Source organism: Leuresthes tenuis, unplaced genomic scaffold (assembly GCF_036924035.1).
Source record: "Leuresthes tenuis unplaced genomic scaffold, fLeuTen1.0.hap1 SCAF_7, whole genome shotgun sequence".
Classification (NCBI taxonomy): Eukaryota; Metazoa; Chordata; class Actinopteri; order Atheriniformes; family Atherinopsidae; genus Leuresthes; species Leuresthes tenuis.
In genome coordinates, this window is record NW_027325361.1 from 9,165,584 (window position 1) to 9,190,416 (window position 24,833).

The 24,833-nt window shown below is 41.2% G+C and overlaps 2 protein-coding genes across 2 annotated transcripts in view; one reads left to right on the forward strand and one right to left on the reverse strand.

Moving 5' to 3' along the window:
* Positions 1 to 17,457, forward strand: part of hmcn1 (hemicentin 1) — an 85,593-nt gene extending 68,136 nt beyond the window's left edge. The window contains exons 71-107 of the mRNA XM_072389137.1: positions 326 to 462; positions 553 to 694; positions 839 to 983; positions 1,083 to 1,210; positions 1,299 to 1,455; positions 1,696 to 1,817; positions 1,915 to 2,079; positions 2,359 to 2,466; positions 3,217 to 3,354; positions 3,431 to 3,565; positions 3,786 to 4,055; positions 4,827 to 5,017; positions 5,159 to 5,372; positions 5,502 to 5,636; positions 5,724 to 5,914; positions 6,075 to 6,156; positions 6,756 to 7,025; positions 7,197 to 7,367; positions 7,468 to 7,638; positions 7,745 to 7,915; positions 8,041 to 8,211; positions 8,361 to 8,531; positions 8,633 to 8,803; positions 9,309 to 9,455; positions 9,541 to 9,678; positions 9,777 to 9,898; positions 10,424 to 10,661; positions 10,807 to 10,869; positions 10,964 to 11,083; positions 11,166 to 11,300; positions 11,393 to 11,506; positions 11,725 to 11,850; positions 11,942 to 12,070; positions 14,673 to 15,041; positions 15,230 to 15,349; positions 15,496 to 15,622; positions 16,521 to 17,457. Of these exons, the coding sequence (XP_072245238.1) occupies positions 326 to 462; positions 553 to 694; positions 839 to 983; positions 1,083 to 1,210; positions 1,299 to 1,455; positions 1,696 to 1,817; positions 1,915 to 2,079; positions 2,359 to 2,466; positions 3,217 to 3,354; positions 3,431 to 3,565; positions 3,786 to 4,055; positions 4,827 to 5,017; positions 5,159 to 5,372; positions 5,502 to 5,636; positions 5,724 to 5,914; positions 6,075 to 6,156; positions 6,756 to 7,025; positions 7,197 to 7,367; positions 7,468 to 7,638; positions 7,745 to 7,915; positions 8,041 to 8,211; positions 8,361 to 8,531; positions 8,633 to 8,803; positions 9,309 to 9,455; positions 9,541 to 9,678; positions 9,777 to 9,898; positions 10,424 to 10,661; positions 10,807 to 10,869; positions 10,964 to 11,083; positions 11,166 to 11,300; positions 11,393 to 11,506; positions 11,725 to 11,850; positions 11,942 to 12,070; positions 14,673 to 15,041; positions 15,230 to 15,349; positions 15,496 to 15,622; positions 16,521 to 16,887 (6,071 nt within the window). The 3' untranslated portion in view covers positions 16,888 to 17,457. The remainder of the gene's footprint in view (positions 1 to 325; positions 463 to 552; positions 695 to 838; positions 984 to 1,082; positions 1,211 to 1,298; positions 1,456 to 1,695; positions 1,818 to 1,914; positions 2,080 to 2,358; positions 2,467 to 3,216; positions 3,355 to 3,430; positions 3,566 to 3,785; positions 4,056 to 4,826; positions 5,018 to 5,158; positions 5,373 to 5,501; positions 5,637 to 5,723; positions 5,915 to 6,074; positions 6,157 to 6,755; positions 7,026 to 7,196; positions 7,368 to 7,467; positions 7,639 to 7,744; positions 7,916 to 8,040; positions 8,212 to 8,360; positions 8,532 to 8,632; positions 8,804 to 9,308; positions 9,456 to 9,540; positions 9,679 to 9,776; positions 9,899 to 10,423; positions 10,662 to 10,806; positions 10,870 to 10,963; positions 11,084 to 11,165; positions 11,301 to 11,392; positions 11,507 to 11,724; positions 11,851 to 11,941; positions 12,071 to 14,672; positions 15,042 to 15,229; positions 15,350 to 15,495; positions 15,623 to 16,520) is intronic.
* Positions 17,458 to 18,964: 1,507 nt separating this feature from the next.
* Positions 18,965 to 23,125, reverse strand: arpc5b (actin related protein 2/3 complex, subunit 5B). The gene is made up of 4 exons (XM_072389138.1): positions 22,859 to 23,125; positions 22,120 to 22,191; positions 21,734 to 21,910; positions 18,965 to 20,920 (listed from the first exon to the last, which is right to left on the reverse strand). Exons 1-4 carry the CDS (start codon positions 22,997 to 22,999, stop codon positions 20,858 to 20,860), a joined length of 453 nt encoding a protein of 150 aa, XP_072245239.1. The 5' UTR covers positions 23,000 to 23,125; the 3' UTR covers positions 18,965 to 20,857.
* Between the last annotated feature and the right edge of the window lie 1,708 nt (positions 23,126 to 24,833).

Consider the following 24,833-nt stretch of genomic DNA (forward strand, 5'->3'; position numbering starts at 1 on the left):
AAGGCCTGTGCTTTGTATTTCATCTACAACCCTGTTCCTAAAAGTTTGGATACTTTGTAAAATGTAAATAAGAACAGAATGATTTTTATCATTCTGTTTAACTTCATTGAGTTTTGTTGCTTGCATCAAAATTAACTTTTATTTTTTTGTAAAATAATAACATTCTCTGTTTCGGGGTTTGATAGGTTGTCTTTTACTATTTTCAATCATCCATCCATCTATTTTCTATACCCAAGATTTTTACAAGATTGAATAATGTGCTTTTAAAAAGGAAGTGAACTATAGAATTGATGACAGTACATATCTTTGGTGAATGACATTTCAGTTCCTCCTAACATTGCGGGGGAAAGCAAACCTCAAGATGTGTCAGTCCTGCAGAACAGACAGGTAACTCTGGAGTGCAAGTCTGATGCTGTTCCACCTCCAACTCTGACATGGCTCAAAGATGGCAAACCACTGCAGGTTAGTTATTAACAAAAATACCAAACTACCACTGCAATGTTGTCATCATTCCTGGCTTATATTTGTAAATGATTGCTGTCCTGTGTGCAGGCCTCTGCTCGTGTACGCATCCTGTCTGGCGGTCGCTACTTACAGATCAACATGGCAGAGCTCAGTGACAGAGCTCCGTACACCTGTGTGGCGAGTAACATTGCTGGCAAAACCACGCGACAGTTTAACCTGACTGTCAATGGTACAGTTTTTGAATATGTTAGATAAAAGCTTAAAAATGTATCAACTTATTTTTGTAATAATTCTGTAATAACTTTTTATAGACACAAATTAATCATGATAGAAAAATAAAACAGTCTTTCAGTATAAACACATGTCCCCTCAGTGGCGCCTACCATCAAGGACGGCTCCCAAATGGTGTCAGTGCACGTTGACAAGCCAGCAGTGCTTGAGTGTATCGTTAGTGGAGTGCCACCACCTCGGGTCACCTGGAGAAAGAATGGCGCCATATTGGCAGGAAATAACCGAAGGCAAAGCACATGATATATATCAATGAAGTCTCCTGTATTTTACAACATTTTCATTTTGACAGATTCTGTGTTGTATTTAACTTGTAAAAATGTGCACAGGTACACATTTGCAGAGGATGGGTCTTTACACATCCTCTCGGCTCAGGTAACTGATACTGGACGCTATCTGTGTATGGCAACAAATCAAGCTGGGACTCAACGCAAGAGAGTTGATCTGCAAGTATATGGTGGGTGGAAAATATGTCAAAACTAAGTTGTGTAACACAAAGCCATAGTCACGTGATTGATTAGTGACCCTTGTGTTTTATCTTTTAGTCCCTCCTTCCATAGCTGACAGTCACACCAATGTGACGGTTATCGTCAACGTGCAAACCACCTTATATTGTGAGGCCACCGGCATTCCCAAACCCGCTGTCAGCTGGCAGAAAAATGGTCGAACCATCAATACTGACCAGAATCAGAATATGTACAGGTTGATCCAGGTTTTCTCTCTCTCTTTACTAATTTAAGATATTAAGAACTCAAATTGGTTCTGCATAGACAAAACTGGAGCTTTAAACATATTTCATTGAGTACTTATTTTATGAAGAATAGATAAATCTCTAGTCTTTGAGTATTTATGTAGTATGAAAATTCTACAGGTTTGTAGATAGTATGATATGTAGTAAAACATTTTCTAAACATTAACTTTACCTTTTTTGATCATTTCCAGATTACTATCATCGGGCTCCTTGGTTATTATAGCCCCTTCAGTGGAAGACACAGCTGTGTACAAATGTGTGGTTTCTAATGAGGCAGGGAGTGACTCCAGATCCATTAATCTCACTGTCATCGGTTAGTGAGCCTAATTTGTAATGTTTAACTCACCAAAGGGAAGTTTTTTTTTTTCTATTTCACACTATAACTTATCTGTCTGTATCTGTTTCCCTAGTTCCTCCGTCTATAGCAGATGAACCCACGGAGTTAGTTGTAACCAGACTGTCCCCGGTGGTCATTGCTTGTACTGCATCTGGAGTCCCACAGCCCACAATCCACTGGAGCAAAGATGGCATGATGCTCCCTAATAAGGGACAGGGATACAGCATCATGCCAACAGGTAAAAATCATATCCATGCAAATGATGTTTTTTTTTTATATCTCTAAATACATAACCCTTCTTGACAAAAAGTACGTCAAAGAAAGCTGTTGTGTCAGTTTGGACAGTTTTAAAGAAGTATTTACACTACAGAGTAGCTCATGTTTAATGGAATTCTGCTGAGAGCATACAACAAGTTATTTTAGATATGTATGTACACTATGCCAGTGAGGACTTTGGTAACCGTGGTTGAATATATAAACTTACGTGCAATTTGTGTGTGTGTTGATCTTCGCTCAGGTCCAGTGGAGATCACCTCTGCTGAGCTCAGTCATGCTGGACGCTACTCATGCACAGCCAAGAATATTGCAGGCTCCACCCACCGCCACGTGCAGCTCACTGTGCAGGGTAAAAACTTCATAAGAATTTTCTTAGTGGACTTTATGATTTGGCATAGTAGGTGTAACTGACCACATGAAACTGTAAGCTTTGTAAGCTTTTAGCTTACTTATTCACCCACTCTATAGTGTTTGATTAATTGAAACTTTACCACTGGTTAAAGGCAGACAGCTGCTGAAATATTTCACTGCTGTTACACTAATTATGGACCAGATAGTTGTCATTTTCAAACGACAGAATATTTGCACCGTGCATTTATTTTGTTTGAAAATACCCAACTCTTAACCTAATTATATACAACATATTCCTCTTGCTGTTGTTTTATTTAGTTCTTCAGTTGTCCCTATCCTAACTTATTGGACTTGAGTGCTGCTGTCATCAAATTCAAGATGAGCTAATATTTTTCTTGAGATAGTAAAAGTTTTGACTTTCATCTTTTCATATGTTTTCTGTGCTCCGTTTTGAATGAAATATTTCTCCCTGAGATTTGAAAAACATCGCTTTCTGTTTTTATATACACTTTACGCAGTGCCACAACTTTTTTAGGAATTACAGTTGTAATAGGAGCTTCCATTCAACAATTTTTTACCTCTAGTTTTAATAAGTCATACTGGGAGGCAGATGACAAGACAAAGGATGGAAGCACACACACTAAAGCAATAATAGCACAGTAAATTAAGAAAAGTCTCTTCAGTCAGTGTATAAAAGTTAAGTATAACAGTATAACAGCATGTTCTTTCCTCTTCTCCCTATACTCAGAACTCCCAGTGATCCAGTCCCATCCATCCACCCTGGATGTGATCTTCAATAGCCCCATCACTTTGCCCTGCAGAGCCACAGGCTCACCCAGACCAACCATTACCTGGCAGAAAGAGGGCATTAACATACCCACCATGGGTAATTATCCTGTGTATTTGTGAGTCAATAATCACATGAAATCAGTTATGACAAAGTTTCTTTTGATTCACGGTAGGTGGAAGTTTCACAATACTCCCGAACGGAAGTCTGCAGATATCCAAGGCGTCTTTGTCAGACTCTGGGACGTACATATGTGTGGCTCAAAACCCTGCAGGCACTGCACTGGGCAAGACCAAACTCAGGGTGCAAGGTAGGTCACACACTGAGTGGCAGATTGATTATGTTGGTTGGTTAAAGGGAAGCGAGAAACCTGTAAAAATATGGCAGTTATTACAGCTCTGTCAACTTTAGAGCTGACCAAATTAAATTACTTTTACCCTAAGTTACTGTTATGCCTTTAGTTGTGTAAAAACACAATTCTTGTCAATGAATACACCTAATATGTTTACTGCACCAACTGTGTCCTGCAGTTCCTCCGGTGATCCGTTCAGAGACTCGGGAATATGTGGCACCTGTGGACTCCTCTGTGATGCTGCAGTGCCAAACTGAGGGCTCCCCTTCCCCCTCTGTCACATGGTCTAAAGACGGGCAGCAGCTGAGCGACTCTCTACGCCAGCGGGTGCTCAGCTCAGGATCCCTGCAGATTGCCTTCATTAAGCCAACTGATGCTGGACGATACACTTGCACTGCTGCCAATGCAGCAGGCACTGTCAGCTTGCAAATGAGCCTCACTGTACAGAGTAGGTTGCAGTTAGTTCATTATTCAACAAATCACAGATTTTTTATCTTTTAATGGGATCTTTCTTTTGTTACTCATCTTAAGCCACAATTCATCTACTTTCACAAGCTATGTATGCCAGTTACTTATTTGATTTACTCTTATTGTGAGAAAATGTTTAATTTGCACTGGAGGAACAGAGGCCCTTCTATTTTTCTGTTACAGTACAGCATGTTCAACCATTTTACAACTTACAGCAATTCCTTAAATTTCCTGGATTCTGTATAACTTCCTGTTTTTATGCATGATAATAACCTAAAATAGCATGACATTCTAACGAAAATCTTCAACTAAATAAAGAGAACCAATTAAACAATCAAAGTGAACATAACTTGACAATGATGGGGAAGAGTTTTGTGAAAATTTGGCTAAATTTGGAAACTATTGACCAGTACAGCACATCAACTGGGAGAAATTTCTTTATTCAATGGTGGCTTTTCGCACATGAATTGCTCACTTCAGGACCTTCTACATTTTGCTGCATCACCAAGTTTCATCATTCAGTTCAATGATGGATTTTATTTCTACTTCTTAGACTTCAGTGAAAGTTTGATCATGTCTAAGGCCATATTTGTGCTGAAATATCAAATATTTTTGACGTTTCACAAACATTAAAGCACTACTAAATGAATATAAGAATAACTGTACTACTCTTTTAGAAATAAAGTCAATAGAAAAACAAATAATTTAGGAGTCATTCTCACTTTTTTCTCATCCTCCTTCACTTTTTCAGTTCCTCCCTCCATTCGGGGTGGAGAGCAGGAGGTTATGGCAGTGGAAAGCAGTCATGTGCAGCTGGCGTGTGTGGCAGAGGGCATCCCACAGCCCAGACTGGTCTGGGAAAAAGATGGAAATCCTCTCAGTGAAATCATGGGGGAGTACACAATCCTGCCATCTGGGGAGCTGGTCATTGACAGTGCTCAGGTATTAAAGTAATTGACAGAGCAGATATCTAATTGTCTTCTATTCGGTTTTGTTAATGTCTGCGATATGTTTGACTTTGCTCAGTTCTGTAAATAACATTAGTTCCATTCATTTATTTGTTAAAAACCCTCTCTGCCCTAGCTTGATGATGCCGGCAGCTATACTTGTGTCGCCACTAATTCAGTTGGGCAGGACAGTTGGACAGTGACTCTGTCTGTTCATACTCACCCCGTTTTCACCGAGCTACTTGGAGATGTGGCCCTCAACAAGGGAGAGCGGCTTGTGCTGGCCTGTGGCGTCAGTGGGATCCCCTTACCTAGAATCAAATGGAGCTTCAACAACAACATCATCCCAGGTTTTTTTTAGTCATGAAATGTTTGCTTTTAGAGGAAACATTCTCATGCAATTGCTGTGTTTTCCTTCAAGTTTTCCCCTCTCTGACTTTTTTTCTCTCTTGTTTATCCACCTACGCTTAATGCTGTAGTTCACTACGATCATATGAATAGTCACAGTGAGCTGGTGGTTGAGAGAGTAAGCAAAGATGACTCTGGTACCTACACCTGTGTGGCAGAAAACAGCGTTGGAACGATTAAGTCACTGGGCTTTGTCTATGTAAAAGGTAAAACCATTCTCCCCTTAAACATTCTGACTCTCCTCCATCTCACATTGACTACTTTCAGTTTAGCTCATTCTTCTTTTTATTCAGAGCCTCCCATCATTGACGGGGACCTTCACTCCAACAGAATTGAACCTCTGGGGGGTAATGCCATCCTGAACTGCGAGGTACGAGGAGATCCACTGCCCAAAATCCAGTGGAGCAAAAATGGAATAAACATCCAGATCAGCAACCGAATCCGTCAACTAAACAACGGCTCTCTGGCCATCTATGGCACAGTGGTAAGAAAACAGTTAGATTAAGACCTCTTTAGTGTGATATTGGTAAAATTGTGAGTTTGAGTGTTTGATCTTGTGGCTCAGCGACTTAAGCTGCATACCATGTAAACGCATGCATCTTTTCACTGTTTTAACTTTTTTGCACTTATGTTGCGTGTGACAGAGTGAAGATGCAGGCAACTACATGTGTGTAGCAACAAATGATGCCGGTGTGGTGGAAAGAAGTGTCACCCTTACCTTACAGAGTAAGTGTTTCCCTGTGTCAGTCCACTAACTTTATTTATATAGTACCTTTCCTAAAGACATGTAGATCAAAGTGCTGCGAAACATTTGTGACATACACAATAATCACATAAAGTCAGACATAAAGCAAAGTGAAAATGAAAATATACAATTTCACAAACGCTTGTCAGAGACTAACAAGAAGAAAAGAAGAGAGAAAAGGAGCCAGAAATTGTCACAATCTGTATTAGTTGCACTAGGCCTTGCTGTAAGCCTTATCAAAGAAGAAAAATGTTGTCTAATTTTAAAAGTAGAGACAGTGTCTGCTTCCCAAACCCAAAGTGTAAGCTGGTTCCACAGGAGAGGGGCCTGAGATTTTAATATGGGAGAAATATGGTCTCTCTTGCTGGTTCCTGTCAGTTCTCTTGCTGCTGCATTTTGACTTAGCTGAAGATTTCTTAGAGAACTGTTGGGACACCCTGATAATAATGAGTTACAATAATCCAGCCTACAAGTAACAAATGCATACACTTCAGCTTTACTGTAGCATTTTCTATGTGAAGAAAAAGCAAGAGTAGTTTCAGTGAAAGTTTAATCTGATAGAAATACTGTGTTCTATTAGGTGCACCCACCATTGTTGTGGAACCAGTGGGGACTGTAGTGGATGCAGGCACCACAGTTGTGCTAAACTGTCAGGCAGAGGGCGAGCCTACACCCATGATAGAGTGGTCTCACCAGGGAAACCGCCTACTGGCCAACGAGCGCTTCTCCACTTTGTCCAATGGTTCCCTGAGGATCAGCAGTGCCCAGAAGGAGGACACGGCTGAATATGAATGTGTGGCCAGAAACTTGCTCGGATCAGTGCTGGTCAGGGTCACTCTTACTGTACGAGGTGAGCGACACGTCTTGGCTTCCGTTTACCTCAGAGTGAGCTGAAAGTGACAATTAAAAGAATTTCTTTTGACTTCACTATCTTTGTAATCAACAAAATAGAAAAAAAAATGCACAGAAATTGTTTACACTGACCAGATGCCAAATTATATTTAATCAATTTGATTTGCAGTCCATGGGGGATACTCAGAGTGGGCAGCTTGGAACCCCTGCAGTGTATCCTGCAGTGTAGGTGTTCAGAAGAGGCTGAGGGAGTGTAACAATCCTTTACCTGCCAATGGAGGCCGTCACTGTTCAGGATCAGATACAGAAACGCGCAGCTGTATGGCAAAACCATGTCCAGGTGAGAGTGCTTTAAAAGACAGAGGTATAGTATTCATCCTGTTTGTTTCATGCTTGTAAAGTTGTCTGTGTGCAAATGACACCTGTGTCCTCCCCTACAGTGGATGGTAACTGGTCAGAGTGGTCTCCTTGGGAGGAGTGCTCACGAACCTGTGATCAGGGCAACAGAACCAGGCTAAGGACCTGCAGTAACCCTCCAGCTCAGCATGGAGGGAGGCCATGTGAGGGAAGGGCAGTGGAGGTCATCATGTGCAGTGTCAGACCTTGTCCATGTGAGAAAATACATTTTCTGCAAATGAAAGCCATGAACTATCCATTGTAGAGAAGCACAGTAGATGTGACTTTAAGTGAGAGACCTTTTTGTTTCTGCTCTCATAGTGGCAGGTAACTGGGGATCTTGGTTACAATGGAGTCCGTGCAGTGAGAGCTGCGGTAAGGGCATGCAGTCCAGGATCCGGCTCTGCAATGACCCCCCTCCAGCATTTGATGGGCCGCAGTGTGAGGGCACAGACACCCAATCACAAGTCTGCAGTGAGAGACCTTGTCCTGGTAAGGGCACGACTATGTTTTGAGAAAGTCTCAACACTTGCTAGTAATCAAAGGGGCACAAATTTTTTATTTTCACACAAAATAAATGACTGGATCGCTAATTCTTCTCTTCTTGTGTCCTCCAGTGGATGGAAAGTGGTCATCGTGGATGAGCTGGGGAGCCTGCAGTGTTTCCTGTGGGGGTGGGACCAGACAGCGGACACGCCTCTGTGCAAGTCCCGCCCCTCAGCACGGTGGCAGGAAGTGTGAGGGTAATGATGTGCTTATAGATTTCTGCAACAACGACCCCTGTCCCAGTAAGTTTTATAACTTATTTGTTCTTCCTGCTTACATTTTACAAAAGAAGCATATTTTCTTGACAGAATATAACACATGTCCTCCATATCTATTTTTTATACCTGAACACCTCTTTTTCTGTTGTTTATCAAACACTACTTTGCATCAGTTAACGGAAACTGGGGTCCATGGAGCAGCTGGGGCAGCTGCAGCAAGACGTGCAACGGAGGTCAGATGAGGCGCTACAGAAGCTGTGACAATCCCAGACCTACTTATGGTGGGAGAGCGTGTGCAGGTGCTGATACCCAGATACAAAGATGCAGCACAGCCAACTGCCCGGGTGAGTCAGCATGTTTATACTTTTACTGACTCGGGGGTCATATATACTTGATCAAGTGCTTAAAATGAAGATGAATGTTGTGTTTTTGTGGTGTGTTGCAGTTGATGGGAACTGGGGTTTATGGCAGCCATGGGGAGAATGTTCCTCTTCCTGTGGAGGCGGACAAAGAACGCGTGTCCGGCTCTGTAACAGTCCCTCTCCCAGTAACGGTGGCCGGCCGTGTCCTGGAGACTCCTCTCAGCTTTCAAGGTGTAACACTCAGGCGTGCCCAGGTAAGGCATGTAATGGAAGTGATGCATGTCTTTTTGTTTTCACACATGCACTGCAGCCCTGAATATTCTTTTGACATGTTCCAGAGGGGCTGCATGTGGATTGCCTGCATCATTTTTTCTTAGCTACTGCAAAGATTATCCAGCCAGTTACTTTGTAATAGCTCAAGAAAATGACAGATTGAGACCATGTGTGAATACGTCAGATAATTCACTGGAGTATTTACACACGCTAATATATTGTACATTGTTATCCACTTGCTTGGCAACATTTCAGATGCTGTAATTTCAAATATACGTACAAAAACAGTCATCATTAAGATGTGCGCTTCACCCAGGTGCCACTTTTAAATATTTGTATTTAGTGGAGAATCCTGTGGGGAAGTCCATGTATGAACATAAAATATAGAAAATTCTCCAGACGTTCTCTGGGATTCATGTGTAAAAGTGTGTGGTTATTTGTCCACTTGATGCATTTACACTTATATATACCCTCTCTCTTCGTCAGGTGGGCCACAGACAGCTCGAGGAAGCATCTTAGGAAACATCAATAATATTGAGTTTGGCGTCTCCATCCTTAATGCCACCATCACTGACAGCAAGTCCGGCAGTAGAATCATAAAAGCCACTATTTCTAATGTACCGAGGACATTAGGTCAGTTTCATACATACTGCTCTTCATGCAGAAGTAAGTGGTGCTCTTGAATTTTCATAGTAAGACTAACGTTTTAAAATTCAAGGTCCTGCAATGAGGAAGCTCATCTCCATCCTAAACCCAGTCTATTGGACCACTGCACAGGAAGTTGGAGGGGCTTCCAATGGTTATACACTAACAGGAGGTATCTTCAGGCGTGAGACGCAGGTGGAGTTTGCCACAGGTAGAAATTCTCGTTGGCTGCCTATGGAATACATACATTTTTAGACATTTTACAGTTGAGTAGTAGGCTGAATAACGTGATACAACTGGATTCTCCAGGTGAAATCCTGAGGATGACCCACATTGCACGGGGCCTGGACTCTGATGGAGCACTGCTGCTAGACATTATTGTCAATGGCCACATCCTACAGCTGCCTTCACAGGCTGACATCAACATCAAGGTACACAAATTATACAAGTAAATACTTCCAGAATAATGTTTTTGCTTAATTTTGGTATATTTGTTTCACTGTGCATGGGCAATAATAACTGAAGTAAGATTAAAATAAGGATTTTCTAAGTGACAGAGTTCCACATATTTTTTCATATCATTATCATAGCCACAGTGTGGAACAGAGAACATATTTGTTTTTTAAAAAGTCATTTTATAGTTTTTCTGTTTTTTTAATGTTATTATTCATTTAGCCTGTTTTCTAGAAAGTCATTTTAATTATCCATGACAGTATTGTTTACAGTTTTACAGAGACAGCCATATATTTTATATTCTGTTTGCCCTCATTGGGTTTTTTCACCATTTCAGGCAGGTTTTTGTTGACAGTCCAGTCTATACATCAATTTTCCAAGACTTCATTGTTGCAAGGGATTTGTAACCAGCTAATCTGATCACTTCTTAATGTTGTGTTATCATTCTGTGAAAAATCTGTCGAAATAGCCATGTGTAATGCTTTTTTTAATTGTGCTCTTAGGACTACACTGAGGATTATATCCAGACGGGTCCAGGTCAGCTGTACGCCCTGTCCACTCGTATGTTCACCATTGACAGGGAGAGTGTTCCCTACTCCTGGAACCATACTATCACCTATGATCCGTCCAAAGGGAAGATGCCTTATCTGGTAGAAACGCTCCATGCTACAGCCATCAGTGCTCTGTACCGCCCAATGGACGAGGTGTTGGAGTATAGCATCCACGCTAGCATCACCAAGGGTGCGTTTAAAAATGTTTGAATATTTAAAACTTCTGTGAAAGTCAAACCAATTTAGAAATAGATTGGATTTTTAATTGTGACATTGCTCATTTCTAAACAGAATTTAAATGTATCTAAATTAAAAGTGTGTTGACATGATTCCAGGTGATCGCAGTAACCAGTGTCCACGTGGCTTCTCTTTGGTGTCTGCTGGGCCTTACTGTGCAGGTAATGCGAATCATAACATGTTTAGTGTTTCTTAATATCACTTTGAAATGTGTTGTTTCCTTCTTGTGTTATTATCATCATATATACTCTGCAGATGAGAATGAATGTGAGGTTGGCAATCCCTGTTCTCATACCTGCCACAACGCCATGGGCACCTACTACTGCTCCTGTCCCCGGGGCCTCACCATCTCAGCTGATGGCAGGACCTGCCAGGGTACGAAACACACAGCCCCGTGATCGACCCAGATTTAAATTCAAGTCTCATTGCCCACTTAAATCACTGCTCTCTGTCTCAGACATTGATGAATGTTCACTGGGTGGGGATGTGTGCCACGATGGACAAGACTGTGAGAACACCATCGGCTCTTACAGATGTCTCATGCGCTGTGGGAGGGGCTTCAGGAGAACAGCCGACGGCCTCAGCTGCACAGGTAGTTCAGCAGATGTAACTGAGAATTTTAGAAAGTTATTTAGTCATTTAAGTGTTTCAAAGCTGATGTGCAGTGTGTTCTTTGTTGCTCAGATGTGAACGAATGTCAGGAGTCCAATCCATGTAATCAACACTGTTTGAATACCATTGGTAGCTATCGCTGTGCCTGTGAGCCAGGCTTTCAACTCAAGAACAGACGATGCATAGGTGAGTCTGCTCTACTGTAGAGTCTCCTCTACATTAAAATTCTAGTACGTCATATTTAGTGGCCCAGAACAAAGCACTAACTATGTGGCATTTTTAATCACTAGAAGTCGCTATATCCAACACTCTGATCCTTCGGTATTGTAAACAAGTACTTTGGTGTTTAAATTTAGACCTGCTTTCTACATATTTATTTGCATTTCATTTATTTTTCATTTTAGATATAAACGAGTGCAGGCAGAGGGTTTGCCGCTCAGATCAGCAGTGTAAAAACACACGGGGTGGTTACACCTGTATTGACCTGTGCCCCAATGGTATGACCAAAGGTGTTAATGGAACGTGTGTAGGTGAGTGTGCACCACAAAGTAGTTCAGAGACAGATTCTAGTGTTACATTCTGATTAGTTGATCTTTGTTGGTCTCTTGTCATCTGTTCCAGACATCGATGAATGCAGAGACGGCAGCCATCAGTGCAGGTACAACCAGATCTGTGAGAATACCAGAGGCAGCTACCACTGTACCTGTCCGCGTGGATTCAGATCCCAGGGAGTAGGACGGCCCTGCATTGGTACCTACATCCCTCAAGTCTTCTTCTCAGTGCCAGGAACCGGCAAACATACATTTATATTCAATCTAGTATTTTATAACATTCAAAGAGAAATATTTTTTGTGATCAGGCAAGAAATACTGCCATTTGCCAATGAGCTATTCTGTTTAGTCAAGGATATCTGCATCAACATTTCTGTATTACTCCTCCTCTACACTCCCCATCAGCTTGCTTGCCTCTGCCAGCAGATTCTTCTCTTTTTCTTAGTGACTCAGTCCATCGAAGTAAAAACACAACTGCTGTGTTCAGCAATGTGGACATCATAAGCTGCCACTGCTTGCTCACATAACTAAATGCTGCAACACAAACTGCTCATTAACTCCTTACATCAAACAGCAGCTTTTACTGGTTCACAGATGCACTGCATGGTATCAGACCCTTACAGCTATAGCCTGATGCTACATCTACTTGCCAACATGTTGGGTAAACATTACAGAAAAAGTTTTGATTTGTTTTTCTGCTGTCCATTTTGAACCTAGTGAATATATGGACTTGCCTCTTAAGTGTTGTCACTTATTTGAAGTTTCTCCTCATGTGTGCCCCCTGTCTTTCCTCCATAATTGTCTAATGGCTGCCTAAGGATTGCTTGGCTAGACCCGTCACACACATCCATGTTTCCTCTGCTGTTTTCCCTTCCCCTTAAATACAAATGACAGGCTGCAGTGAGACAACTTAATTTCCCTAACTGATAGAGTTTGTGTAGCTACTTCACTAATATTGGGCAAAGTTAAGAGCAAAGAAAGTCAGAAAGAGAGTGGATTAGAAGACTGGATTCTACCTCAGGTGGAGATGTTTTAAAGACAATCTGTAGATCCTGTGATCTTGTCCAACATGCCAGCACTAAGAACTTAAAAGAAAAGACAGTTCTTATCAGTGATGCATCAAGCATTATTGATTATATTCGCAAATCAGAGCAAGAAAAAACAGACAGGTGAGCTGATGTAGACAACTTGTATTTTACTGCTTGTATTTCCATCTTGTGCTGCTTTATCTTCCAAAGTATTTTTGGAGGCAAATTGTGTTCTTTGGCTTTTAAGCTTCACAACTTTTTATTTTTTGTGATTATGATAAATCATTCTATTATAGTTGTTTTAGATTAATCTACCCAACAGGATAGAAAGTAAATAACATTATTATTATTATTATCAAGTTATATAATATATAAGATTCCAAAACAGGCCATTTTACTGGATGAGAATACTTTTGTACTACAAACAAAGTATTTCTCCACCAGACTATTGCTACTTAACTTAGGTAATGAGTATAAGTAACCCCCCCCACTCTTAATTTGTATTGCCCTTAGATCATCTAAATTGATTGTCTCCCTTATGTTGCATTTGGCACGGTCACCTGTTGTTGGCCTATTTGTTAGGAAGTAAGTTGTTTTTTCGGTCTTGTGTCCTTAAAACTAGTTGCTCGTTTCTCTTTCTAAAAAGACCAGCACCACTACCTCGCACCTCTGTCTGTCTCTTACTTCTAACTTTCCTCTGACTCTTAAGTGGTTTCTGACACCTTTAAGTTTGGATGTGGCTATTTCCTGATGTTGCTTTGTAATGGCATACGAGGCTTCTTCCCTTGAGATATTAACACTGGATGCTGATGTCTGTTTTCATCTGACAAGAAATGTTTTTTTTTGTTAGATATAAGGAATTATTAAAACCTGATATTTTTAAAGATAATATATTATCGTATTTTCCGCACCATAAGGCGCACCTAAAAGCCTTAAATTTTCACAAAAATTGGCCGTGCGCCATATAATCCGGTGCGCTTTATGTGTGCACCGGATTCCAAAATCTGTCACGGATACCGCCATTTTGAATTTACTGCGGGGAGCTCCGAGCATTCATCGGGGTATTAAGCCCCCTCCGCATCACTCACCGCGCTCCCTTCGAGCCGCTCACCGCCACGTTCACTTTTGCCGCGCCTCTTCGCTCTCCTACATTGGAAATGAATGGCAACTGGCCACTTCCGTCGCTCGCTTTGCGTTCGGTGTGAATCCAGCACCAGGCGGATCACAGCTATTCACTCTGAATGGGGCGAAGATTGTATGGAGCTCGTACTTAGCGATAGAATCGTGTCATCATTAATGCTTTTGCCCATAATGTCCCAGTGAGTTCTTCAGTCTGAGATGGTTGATGCAGACCGATGTGCAGTTTATAAGTTTATAAGTGTAAAAACGACCGACAATGTTGTCCTTGACCGTCGAACCATGTTTTAGCGCCTTATAGTGCGGAAAATACAGTAAATTGATTTTGAATTTTCTTTGGTCTTATTTGATATGAGGGGTAATAATTCTCAATCAAATAACGTGTGTACTTACAAGTATATCATCTCAATACATTTCTGTCTCAGAAACATGGAAATGTATTGTTATACACTTGGATAATTGACATATTCCCTTCCCCCCTCGTCTTCTTCTTTCTTTTCACCACTTCATTTATTCCTCTTGTTACTCTGAATATCTTTTAATTTCTCCACTTTGCATTCCCTCCCTCAAACCTCCCTTTCTGTCGCCTTGTCTTTTCTGCTTTTTCCTGGTGCTGGTCTTTTGTACTGAGGGCAGACATAAATGAGTGTGAGCGGCTTCCACAGCCCTGTGCCCATCAATGCATCAACACTCCTGGCAGCTTCAAGTGCACCTGCCCATCAGGGCGCCACCTCCTGGGGGATGGCAAGTCCTGTGCTGGGCTGGAGCGGCTGCCGAGCTATGAAAGTTACTCGTATGGATACCACACGTCTCAGTCCTCTCCTGAGCGCAGCTCCAACCAGCAGCTCTTCCACAACCTGGCATCTCAAAGCTACCACTCCTACACAGCAACCACAAACGGGCGCTACAGGAGCCGTAGCCGCAGAGAGAGTCACACACACTCCTCACAGCAGAGCGTCCTCTCTTGTCAGCAGGGTTTTAAACCCAGGGGTGGCCGCTGCTTAGGTAACTATGGAGGACAGGCAGAGTTGAGATGAGGGGGAGGATAAGAACTGTCAGAGGAAACGCATCATCTTACTTCTGCCTGAGGCTGCAAATATTGGCTTAACTTGATAACTGTATGATAAAGAAACATCTTTACTTTAGGTTTTTTATTCTAATGTTTTCTCTGTTTATGTATGTGAACCCAACAGACATCAATGAATGCGAAGTGAGGGACACTTGTCAGCACGAGTGCATGAACACACCAGGAAGCCACAGATGTCTCTGTCCCACTGGTTACCGCCTGATGGCTAATGGCAAGACGTGTCAAGGTGAGAACTTCGGTGTGCCATCAAAACCTGTGCAGTTGTACAACTAACTTATGCTGGAGATAATTCCATGAAAAATCAGCACCTACACTGTGCTTACTGTCGCATGTGATAATTACTCTGTGATGAGCTGTTTGATGTGTCTACAGATGTAGACGAGTGTCAGGAGCAGAACATCCAGTGTGGAGCGAATCGAATGTGCTTCAACATGAGAGGAAGTTACCAGTGCATTGACACACCCTGTCCACCAAACTACCATAGGGATCCATCCACAGGGTAAACCCTCATAGAAATACCCTTCCACACCACCAGTGACTACCAACACCATCAAATCATGCAGAGTTTGATAGATTGATAAGATTGAGTTATTCAGTTCATGTAGACAGCTTAATCTGACAAGAAATCGAATCGGATCGGGTTACTTGCGATCGAATTAAGACCCCGGGATAACTCAATCCAAATGCCCACTGAACGTCCCTGGAGACGACAGTGGATCAGATCGAGCGTTCTGTGCATGCTCGAGATTTTTCCCCGCGATCGCCAGCCGGAAGTCGGAAGGAGATGATATTACAGTTGCTGTCGCCGCCGTCAGAAAGAAACAAACAACGCGATGGAGAATGTGCCGTTTTGCATCCCGTTTGTGCCATAACCAGCTCATCACAAATGTAGAGGGACGTAGCTTCAGCTTGCTCTTCGTTCGCCATCTTTCTCGAATGCCTGAGTTTGTTGTTGTTGGTGGTGAAGACGTCAACCAGAAGTGGTTCTATTAGTGATAGTTGACATGGGAACAGCGCCACCTATCGTACCGGGATATGACATGCTTTGTGCCAGTGATTCGATTCATTCACCGCCATATATCCAAGGATAATTACCCTCAGATAAGGAGCATAACCCAACTATAGCTATAATCGAATTAATCTCATCATGTAAACACACTGAGTATGAAATAAATCCAGTAAAAACAATTATTAGTAGGTTTGTGGATCACCTGAAAGAAATGATTATTTAGGAAACCCACTTTGCTTCTGAATTTATAAGGGTGGGCAAAGTTAGATTACTTAAGCTTTTATTGTACCATGTCAATACATTACTTCTACTAAATTTTTCAATCAAAGTAAAACCAAGGTAGCCCATGGCCCACGTGCAAACAATACCTCTGCTTTTCATCTTGTAGGTTCTGCCTGAAGAATTGCCCACCAAACGACCTGGAGTGTGCACTGAGCCCTTACGCCCTGGAGTACAAGCTGCTTTCTCTTCCTTTTGGTATAGCAGCCAACCAGGATCTCATCAGGTTGGTGGCCTACACACAAGATGGCGTGATGCACCCCAGAACCAGCTTCCTAGTGGTGGATGAGGATGTCACTTTACCTTTTGCCCTGCGAGATGAGAACCTGAAGGGAGTGCTGTTCACCACTCAGCCTCTACGAAAACCCCACACGTATCGGATGAAAGTCCGAGCCCTCTCCTACAGCGAGGACGGAGGCATTGAGTACCAAACGACCTTCATTGTCTACATCGCCGTCTCCGCCTACCCCTACTGAGAGCACTTTAAATGACGTGAGACAAAGGTGTGATGATGAATTGCGTCTTCCACTGAAGCACCACATGATGAAACTGAGTGGAGGTGGTTTTGGACAAGGAACCACACCAGTATGCAGACTGAAAGGAAGACTTGTGTTGAGGGTGGGAGAGAGCCAGTTGGTGGATACAGCCCTAAAGACATATGGAAGTAAAATTAAAGAGAATATGAAAGAGGCTGAAAGACGAAACTTGGGTAAAACCAACTTTTTATTGGCTCTAATCTCTCTTGTGGGAATCTCCCATCACTCTGTCAGGAGTTGGCTATTCAAATTCTTTACATTTTGTTAATCATGTTAATTTCCCTTCCCCTTCTCATTTATTTATAAGATTAATTACATTTATTTCTACAAAGCAGAAACTCCCATTGATGTCTCTTTGATTAACTTATTGGGAAGTGCTTGAACATGAAAATGGGCAGCTCCTGCCTTTGTTTAGCCTTATTATCAATCACTACAGTGGAGATTAACTGTATAGATATGGTGCTCAAATTTGGGATTGAAGACCATACAGAAGTGCCTCAGATAGAAACTCCATCACCCTTCTAACACTAGAATTCTCCATCCAGTAGCTGATACCAAGATGTATTTTATTTTATGTCTTGTACATAGGTGTTGTTTTTCTCATTATGTGAGGCTGTACTTGTACTTATTTTATCCATTTTGTAATAAAAATGTAATAAATGAGATCCCAGTGAGATTAAAAACCCCACTGCATGATACAGCCATGATGCTCTATGAGCTCCTGTCCCATCTGGGCCTAAAGCTTTTTCAAATAAAGCTCAAGACTTCCCTTCAATGTCCATACATTGCACTAAAAGTAACTAATGAGATGTCATGGTTAAGTTTGGAGTAAAAGAGGCCATAATAAAATGACTGAGATGCTTTGCTCAAAATAACACTTTAATAATTTTCTTTTTTTCCAACCATGGTCCTACACAATTCAAAAGCACCATTTTGTGATGTTGGCTTGCCCTTAAGTGCAGACTGTTTTGCCTTTGTTACTGCCTCCCTTGCAGGCTCAGAGGCATATTAGCAGTGGATCAACGGCATAAGCCGCCTCTGTACTAACACATGACAATGATGCGTAACTAAAGGTGCCTCAGTCGTGAAAAGCACATGTGAAAAGGCCAAAAGGTATACAGCACCTTACACACACCCAACTTATAGAAGAAGAATTAACTGGCAATTTATTTTCAAATGCTTAAAGATGTCCTTGTCTGCAGTTGGGCCACAAACAGTCGGTCCCGTTCTCTATTTAAGGCACAATCTTGTCAAGACGGGCCCATGGTTGAAAACACTGCATCATTAAAGTTTTTTAACACCAATTTGTGCTGCTTTCATTTGTCATCACTTGACACCCAAAAAAAGGAAACGGCGATTTTCATTATTTCCCTTTAAAGTGGAAAGATTAATTTAAATCTATCAAGCAACCAAAAGTTCATTAGAGAAGCTGTCGGTGCTCTCGGAGAGCACAATGAGCCATAGATGAGGACTGTTGTGCCATGTCCTCTTTAGCAATCAAAACTCACATACCCTTACATATAGACATATAACATATAGACGATGAGAAATGTTTTCAAAAATGACTCGACATGAAATCAGTTGATTTATACAAAAGTTTTATGTGGTGTGTTTGTCAGCAGGATTATTCTAAAACTAACAACATTTTAGTGCAGAAGCATAACTTCTTTTATCTTTAAGCTAGGCATCGCCCTGTTAAGGCAGTTTTTTTTATAGTTTTTTTTACAAGTGCTTCTCAGGTTTTCAATTTAAAACAAATGTAAGAAAATTATGTACTTTTAATTGTTATGTTACACCTAGATTTAGAAATAAATTAGACGATGAGTTTAAAAAAAAATAAATAAACTGAATATAAAGGTTACCTTCAGCTTTAAATGATAAAAACGAGTGTGATCAGTGTGTGTTCGCTTCCCTCTGTCCAGCAGCCCTCAAATATAAGACTAAAGTACACTGATAAGTTCAGATCCTTTTTGTTTGTGTGATTAAAGCATAATCAAAAGACAGGACAAAGCCATGATCAGCATTCATACCTTTTTATTTTCTTCAAAAAAGCACAAACTTAAAAAAGGAATATCTGAGTAAGGCAGTTTGTTCATCAGTTTGATCTGCTCCCTTGTTTCCGACTAGAAGAGCATCACAGGATAGAATTACACAAAGCAGAGGAAGTCATCAGACCTTTCTGTCCTGGTGTATATTCATTCATCACTGCATTAGAAAAGGTATCTAATGTGTAGGATGCATCATCACTGATGACAGCATTCAAACATGACAAATCATGCTTAAATAGATACCGGTAAGTAAAACATTGTGAGAAAATCCATGAGTGACTAGTCTGGAAATGAGCAAGATCAAATAGATACTCTGGAATCAGATCCCCTCATACATGAGGAGCAAAGCCGAAGTTGCTTAATTTCAAAACTGCAACATTTTAAACCGTGCCACGCTTTGCTTTTATGTTCACTTATATTGTGATAAATCCACCGTGTCTTCTCTAATACACAAGCTCAACGAAATCACCAATACACCCTACATCAGTCAAATGAAAGAAGAATAAATCGTTTGGCAACAGATGTAATCTACCCGATAAGGCAGATTAAATATCAACATGTCCAGTTTTCCTCATTATATAAAACGTTAACTTACAGTCAGTGTATGTGGTGCTAAAGTTATGACTTCCAACGCTCAACCTACAGCATGAATATAAACTGAAAAGCTAAAAAAAAAAAAGTTTCCCAGAGACAAAATAAGTACAAAACACAGGTGTGAAATGCTCAATTTAAAGTTTCAAAAATGGGGTCATGCAAACCAAATATATATATTTTTTCATTTAAATAAATTCCCTCCTCATTTACAGCCGAACTAAAACAAATCATCTTACCAACATCTGTGTTGTCAAACCTCTTCGCCGGGTTTTAATTCTAACAAAGTGGAGATTTGGCTTTTATGTCAATATAACAAAAAGGGGGGGAATGATTAATCCTGCACTTTGTCTTTTCTCTGTTAAATAGTTAAAAATAACTAAGCACGTATTATCATAGTGAGGTGTTTTTCCTGAAAGTACAGAGAAAATGCAGCTCCTATAAACAGTACCAGCAGAGCCACAAAACGCCCTGTTCAGTAACAGAGGGATCATGTCCACACCAGGAACGGCAAAGTGGGATTAATAAGAGTGGTGGTGGTGGAGATGCATCGTGGGTAATAATCCTGCCCCTCCCCTCCCCTCCCCGGCGCGAGTGCCGACCCCTGTGGGCAAATTCATCACCCTCCATCTGTGACTGTGCTTTTCAGGGGACTCCCGCAGTTTGAGTGTTACCCTGAGAGGATTTACTGCTTTTATTCCATCAGGAAGTCTCTGATGCTGAAATAACACGATGGAAAACAAAAAACGAGGGGGGAAAAAAAAGCTAAAACCTTCTGGTTGTCGATGTGGAGATGGGTGCAGGATGAATTACTACAAGTCATGCCTGTGCCTCAGCAGTGTGTGAGCAGAGTGTACAGCAGGGCCACCAAACCTTTTTATTCAGGTCAAGTCTGCCGGTTTTGACTAGATCAAGATTACAGCATCGCAGGAATATGGCTGCAATTTCCTAAGATTTGCTCGCACTAGGTTTGGATCTGCTGCTGCACACACTGAGCACATGCACAGGAGTGACACACACAGAGGGGTTAACAGATCAGGGAATCCACACACACAACACGATATGGGATGTAAAGTTATCTGTAGCACCCTGTGAGGAGTACAATTTAGACTGTGATCAAGAGTGGGAAGAAGAAATTTTGTTTTTAAACCTAATATGACCCACATTGTGTTCTCATTATGCTTGCCTTGAGCAATAAAGACCTCTGGGTTCAAAATCTGTGTCATCTGGTACGGTGCGATGTGTCCGTGAAGAGTTTCTCCGCTCCGCCTTTAGACGGTCTTCCTTGCTGTTAGAACCCTAACGATGCTGCCCACTCCTCCAGCAGCCAGAGCCTGCCAACACAGTCAAGAGCAATGGAATCAGGCTTTTTTATTTTTTACCCCATTTGTAGCACATTTTGTCACCTCAACCAGACTCGAAGGGTCTTAAACGACTGAATTTTTTTTTTCCACCTTCTATACCTTTAGCTAAAACTATCTAAAATACATCAGAGATAAAGCATACAGGTGGTGTTAAAATCATACATGAACCTTGAAACTTTAGGGTTTTTTTTAACTCAGGCTCACGGGATCCACTTCTGTGTAACTAAAGTATAAAATAAATCTTGAAGATTGAAATGAGGGGGGAAAAAACATACGTGTAGATTTGAGCAAATCATGTATTAAGTTTCTTTACCTGCTGTAAACCAAAAGTCAGGACAAGAGAAAAAGAGAAACTGAAAGGATCTCAAAACCACTTCCTTTAACACTTCCTAAAACTGTGCCGCTGTCCATTTGCTCTACACAAAGTCCTCGGTGTAAACAGAAAGAGAGACGCTGACAACTGCAAAGTGTTTGTAAGTAATAAGACTGATTAAAAACAGCTTTATTTTTTCTGTCAGTGCTCTTTCATTTCAGTAAAAAAAAAAAAGCATCATCCGCCTCATGTTCAGTTTTGGTACAGGTAACATATTCAAACATTCATTTCACATAAAAAATTAAATAAAAGAGGAACTGGGATCGTTTACAGTAACTAAGTCACGTGAAGTTAGTAAGTACCGTACTGTGAGGTTTGAGTGTATCAGACTGGTGCTCAAAAGGGTCTTTAGGGACAGAATCGCTCTCACTCTTTAGGACTAAATAAAACCATGAAGTGGACTCCTTTACCTTTTCGTGCCACTGCAGCAGGACAGCGCTGCTGTTTTCCGACGGCCTCTCAAAGCCTTTGTAGATGTATTTCATCAGCAGGTCCACGCCGTTCTTGTCGAGCGACTGTACGCCTTTCTCGATGTCACTGCTCTTAAAGGCAGTGAGCACCTTCAGCACCAGACCCTCTGCGCGGTCCTGGTAGGAGGAGAGAGCAAAAGGTGCCTTTTTGGTCTTGTTTTCGAGCAGATTATCTTCTGAACACCAGAACTGATGCACTCACTGGTCTAAATTACTGAAGATCTACTAAACTAGAATAATCAACATAGATAAATGTTTGAATCATATCACTAAAGAGTCTGAAAGTCCTAACCAACAATGTCTCTGACAGTGAAAACAAACCCCACCTTGACATTCTGGTTCTTTGTGTTAATTGGTGGGTTCTTCAGAACTGCTTGCAAAGCCTCCATGAGATTTCCTGTGCAGTGAATGTTAAGGATGCAACACAGTACAGTATGGCCACCTCCAAGTCTCAACTGCATTTATCACATTTCAATGCATTACTTGAACCACAAGCACCAACATCCACGGTTCAAGCTCATTTTGAGTATTCTTAGCGAAGTTCCTACCAAATACTGTTATCGTGAAAAAGATCTGAAAGTATTTAAAAAATGTTCCCTGCCCACTAACAATATACTGTTCTCCAACAGCAGCGTGTCATGCATGACTGTGCACGTCAAAAGAGGAAGTGCAGAGCATTCAATCCTTATAAGGTCTGCAAAACAGAAAGCAAGGGATTTTGATTTTATGACGAAAGCAACTTTAATGTGCAACTTAATTTGTTTTCACAATAAAATTTCACAAGTATATGAACAAGACAAAGTGTTGAATCTATAGTGACACGAATGCACAGCAGCTTGCAGTGATTACTCACTATAGACAGCCTGAGCAGCCTGGAGCAGTAACCCCTGAAAGATGACTGTCAGGCAAGTCAGGACAGTTCCTGGCCTGCTAGCAAAACGCCCCTCATACAGGAAACAGCAGAAATATCTGGAAACATGCGGATAAATCGTAAAGTCGTAATCGACTTCTTCGTTTGCTAAACGTTGAGGATATCAGGCAAGCTAACTAATCAACAAAAGGATATTGTCTGATGAGGGAGTCCACCTCTGCCTCGTCAGGACCAAGCTGGTTTTCCCCTCCGTCTTCTTCGTCCACAAATTTGTTCTCGTCGTACTCGTCCACGTCCACTCTCCTGAAGCGGGCGGAGATTGTGTTCTTCGACATATCTGCAACGATTCGGGGGTCTCCTTCTGAATCAAAAGGGGATAAAAGTTAAGGCTCAAGCTTGCCTTTTTCTTTGAGACGGTTGTCACAGACGAGATACAAGCGGCCCTACTTCCTGCCCTCTTCGGTTTCCTGCTATGTGTTTGTTGGCTTCCGTTTACTCACCACTGCCGCCAATCGGAAAAAATGCAGCTCTTCTTTGGCCGCCAGGGGGCGGTAAAACCTAAGAAATATATCCACATCCAGTAAGCGGCACGATGACCAGACCGTTTCATCTGCGCATGACAAAGCAAGGAAAGTCTAACACTATCATGTAACATTATTTACCATAACAATAAGTGATGAGTTAAAAACTCCTTGAAATAAAAAATATTAGAAATCCATCTCCCTACGCTGTTTTGTCAGTTTCAGCGCCCTATGTCCAATGCCAAGTATATAAAGAAACATTTCACATATAGATTTACCTTTTGAGATTTTTTTTTCAATAGTTACAATCCTTTAACAAAAAATTCAGCTGTTTCAGTTGTGTTTATGTATATACAGACTTCAGCAATGACTTAAATCATTCTTTATTGTTTACATGTTTATGTCTGTCAACGTTGCCTCTTTTACAGTTATGATTACACATTCCTCTGTGAAAGAAAGATAGGGAGCTGCCCAGAAATAACTGGTTCAAACAGCAGCCTCACTGTTGGTGACTAACTGTATGTAAGCTTATGAAATTATCAGTGTAATGTGATTGCTTTCCTGCTACCCTTAGATTATTTCCTAAACCCAGCACAGATGAATTTATCTATTTTCATATCACCTTTGTTATATTTGTTTATTATTCTGTCCAGTTTGTGTTGATTGACTTTGCTTTTGTAACCTGTTTAACAAAGTTGAAACAATGATTAATTTTTAGCAAGCAATCTTAAACAAACCAGCTGAAAAAAATCACAATAGTAAATTTCAAATAAACTTTATTATTTACATTACTTTAGTACAATGACATCATACTATTTGAAGGTTAGAAGCTTAGTACTACTACTGCTGCTACTATTATTACTACTACTTATAAAAGTAACAATAATTGCAATAGTAATAACAATGATAATAAAAATATATAACTTGTACGACGGATTGAATAAGAAATAGATTTTTTAAAGGAGAATGATGATGAAAAGTAAGCCCAAGCAAATCACAACGACCCTCAGGGCCTTGATATCTTTTTCAGCCGTTTCCAGCGCCTTGCTTTACCAAAACTGATTTGAATGAGAAATCTCTGCATGTATAGCCACTTTTCTGTTCTGAAGTCCCAGTGAAGCAGATGTAATCACAGCCCTGCTGATCCAACGAGGGAGTTCCGTTATTCATTATTATCTGTTTACTGCTGAAGTAAAGTCTTATCTTTGGCAACTTGGCCCATTCACACATTTAGATTGGCCACATGAGTGTGTGTTGTATCTGCAAAATGCTCATCCTCACCCTCCACCTTCAGCTTGCATGGCTGTTTAATCTGAAGATACCCAGATAAGTCAGCTGCAGTGATGAAATCTGGGAATGTGTTGCAACACGTGTACCAGTGTGTACCTGTGTGTGGACGTATGTGCCAACTTTACTGTAGTGATTGCACAGACACCACTACAACTGTGGTGAGAGTCGTATGATATACATTCTCTTTGTAGGTGGCACCACATTACATTCACCTCTCATATTTATTTGCACCAGAGGGGCAAATTAACACGGGGCAAACTGTGGAATCTGCTTGTCAAACTGCTACATGTCAAGACCAATCGAAATTACTTCCAAACACACAAGCCTTCTTCTGGGAAGCCAAGGCAGCAGGATGGAC